The 2,935-nt window shown below is 34.8% G+C and overlaps 1 protein-coding gene across 1 annotated transcript; it reads left to right on the top strand.

Moving 5' to 3' along the window:
* The first annotated feature begins 666 nt into the window (after positions 1–666).
* LOC131599731 (uncharacterized) lies at positions 667–2,197 on the top strand. Its single transcript, XM_058872003.1, has 2 exons — positions 667–1,103; positions 1,344–2,197. Exons 1-2 carry the CDS (start codon positions 776–778, stop codon positions 2,009–2,011), a joined length of 996 nt encoding a protein of 331 aa, XP_058727986.1. The 5' UTR covers positions 667–775; the 3' UTR covers positions 2,012–2,197.
* Positions 2,198–2,935: the final 738 nt, after the last annotated feature.

Here is a 2,935-nt window from a genome sequence, read left to right as displayed (position 1 = left end):
AAAATTTCTCACTACTAAAAAGTATTAAGTTGAATATCATGTTTTGGATTCGAACTATTTTGCAATGTCTAACCGCAATTGTAGCCGCAATATTATTGTTGTGGTAGCCTCTATATTAGGATTGGATCGCACTTGCCGTGTGATTTTAAATCACGTATGCGATCATAATTTCGGCTTTGTTTGTTCAAATCTTTTCAATTCCAATCATGTTCATATATAATGAAAAATCTTAACCTTAACACCCTCTCAGCCATGTATTCCAAAAACCTATCAATAATTATTCACACCGCAACATGCCGCAATTCCATCAACGAATGTTGCAAAACCTACAACTGCAATCGTAACCGCAACCACAAATTAAAACGTGGTTCAAATTAGAGACTTGACAACTGTACTTAAATTTCTGATGATTAGTATCATTTAAAGAAGTCACAAATTTAAAAATGAATACGCAAAATTTTAAGACTGGTCCACTATATTATAATTAGGTCTAGGCCCGCTGCACCTAACATATCATATTACTCAAAAGAAGTCACAAGATTATATTCTCCCAGGAGCCATAACATCCCTTGATTTCCCATTACTTGTTCTTACCTTCTCAGCATGAGATTCTCCACTATCTTTTGTAAAATGATGCTACACTCATATTAAATTTTCAATAAAAAAAAGAAGCAACAAATTGAAGAACCCAAACACAAAATGCACTCATATATAGTCACGGTTATCCATGGCAATGGCATGAACAATATTTTTCCAAAACAAAAATACACAATCCATGGGAACAAATCACAGTAGTCACACCAACCTTGGCAAAGATAGTACCTCTTTTAAATCAAGTGCAACCGGTTCCATAGCGCGATGGGGAGATTCATTCGAGGTTTCTATGAGCAAATGGAATGAAAATGATCACACAGAAGCGTGGGGTGCAAAGTACAAAACAGGTCTTAAAAATCGCACTTGTGGTTTTAATCTAAAAGCAACCAGCGACAGCAATGGTATCGAGAGCATACATTTTGGACTACTCGACACCGCTAACAACAAAACTGAATTTGCTGTGAATATCTCACGAATTGATCGTGACACTCTTCGTGGAGGAATAACAGGTATTACTGCGTATTTAGATTGTTTGTAATAAAAATGAAAAAACGAGATTTCAATAATGATTTAGATTTTTTTAAAATACCGAATATAAATAGATTGATTTTGATCTTACAACTCAGATGTGACCGGCCATATTAATATAGATACAGACACGCTGACACTGCTAATATAAAAAAATATAGAACATCGACACTGGTACATATTTATTCAGTTACTAGTGACTAATTATTTTTGAATAACAGGACTGAATTCATCTATGTCTCCAAAATCTTTCACAAGGACCAAACCAGATTGCATAATAGAAACTACTGTTGTTTCCTACAATTGTTCCTACAGAGAAGGTCTTTTTGTTCTTGAAATGAAGAAAAAGGGAAAATCTGAAAATGCTTGCATAGTGAATCTAGCACATTATTATGTAACCAAAGATGTTGGTCTTTCCGTTAGGGCTAAAATTTATCGAAACAAAGGTAATAATTTAGTTGTCGAACTTGAAGGTCCTATTAAACATCCTAGTGTTGATTTACGGAAGGTTGTTGTCAAAACTTGTAGCAGTGGAGTTTGGTCTCCTGGTGCTTGTTCTCACTGTAAGGGAACAAAAACAAAGGCTAGCACCGGTGTGAAAAATGATGATTCTATTTCGTCGGTGAAAGGTCATACTCATACTCATGTTCAACATTCTAGTTCATTAATGATGAAAGGTGAATCGCATGTTCAACATTCGAATTCAGTGTTGAAAGGTGAATCTCATGTTCAACAGCAGAGTAATGGAAAGGTGGTTGGTGAAGTTGTTAAACATGCTTTCTTCTCGAGTAGTGTTAGAGAGCAAATTAACACTGGGCTTATTAATTCAACTGGATATACTTCTGGTACTTTGAATAACTCTATCATTTTTGTAGAATGTAATTTTTAAATGCAGAATTTGGAAATTGTTGTTTGTATGATGTGAAAGTATTTCACTGTTATGTATTTAAGTTTTATACATAAGATGGGAAGCTCCCACTCTATACCAAAGTGTACAACCTGGCATAAGAACTTGTGTGGATTTTTTCACATTGAAGTGTGATTCTGATGCCCAATAAAAATGGAATTCAAATTAGGTCATGAGAAATTAATAACAATGGTTAACCTATTAGACTTTGTTGAGTTAGTTAGACTTTGATATGTAACTTAAATTGCAAGTCACAAGTTAGTTAGCATTCTTTGGAGAGTTATTTGTGTTGCAAGTAACAAGTCTCACTTGTATTGAAGCTTATATTATGGTATTTTCATCATAATGAGAAGTCAAGTCATTCCATCACACTCTAACAAGTGGTATCAAGCCGAATCTCGGTTCCTGTTTGCATTGGAAAAAAAATGCAATTCTTTGATTTTGGACAGAAAAAGTGGTTAAAGTTGTTATCTTCGTCTCTCTCTTCGTCTCGCTTCTCAAGTATCATTCATGGTGGATTCTTCCAAGTTTGCAACCCCTGCGATTCTTAAATATTATGGCTTATACGATTATTGGTCTATGCTAATTGAAAACCCCATTCAATATTCACTACTGCAAAGGACGATATTTGGGGAATACCGAGTTCGATTCCTGACAGAAACAACGTCTGGCCAGTGCACGTGCCTCCGTAGCACGAGCCGGATTAGTCGATCTACTATGTAGGTCGAAACCGGTGCGAAAGCAAAAATGAATATATTCACTACTGCAAATAATACATCTTATGGCAAAATTTTCATTATAGCTAATTCAAAATTAAGGGCAAATGCCATGGAGTGACCTTTTAATTTTTTTCTTTCAAAAAATTAAATTTATTTTCTCAAAATTTTGGAACAAACCGACAGGAAA

Source organism: Vicia villosa, linkage group LG4, assembly GCF_029867415.1.
Source record: "Vicia villosa cultivar HV-30 ecotype Madison, WI linkage group LG4, Vvil1.0, whole genome shotgun sequence".
Lineage (NCBI taxonomy): Eukaryota > Viridiplantae > Streptophyta > Magnoliopsida > Fabales > Fabaceae > Vicia > Vicia villosa.
Note: the sequence above shows the minus strand (reverse complement) of the source record. Positions and strands in the feature narration are given on the sequence as shown.

Coding starts and splice junctions, on each gene's coding strand:
- LOC131599731 (XM_058872003.1), top strand. CDS start 776: ATGGGAACAAATCACAGTAGTCACACCAACCTTGGCAAAGATAGTACC. Junction 1,104..1,343: donor TCTTCGTGGAGGAATAACAG/GTATTACTGCGT, acceptor TTTGAATAACAG/GACTGAATTCATCTATGTCT.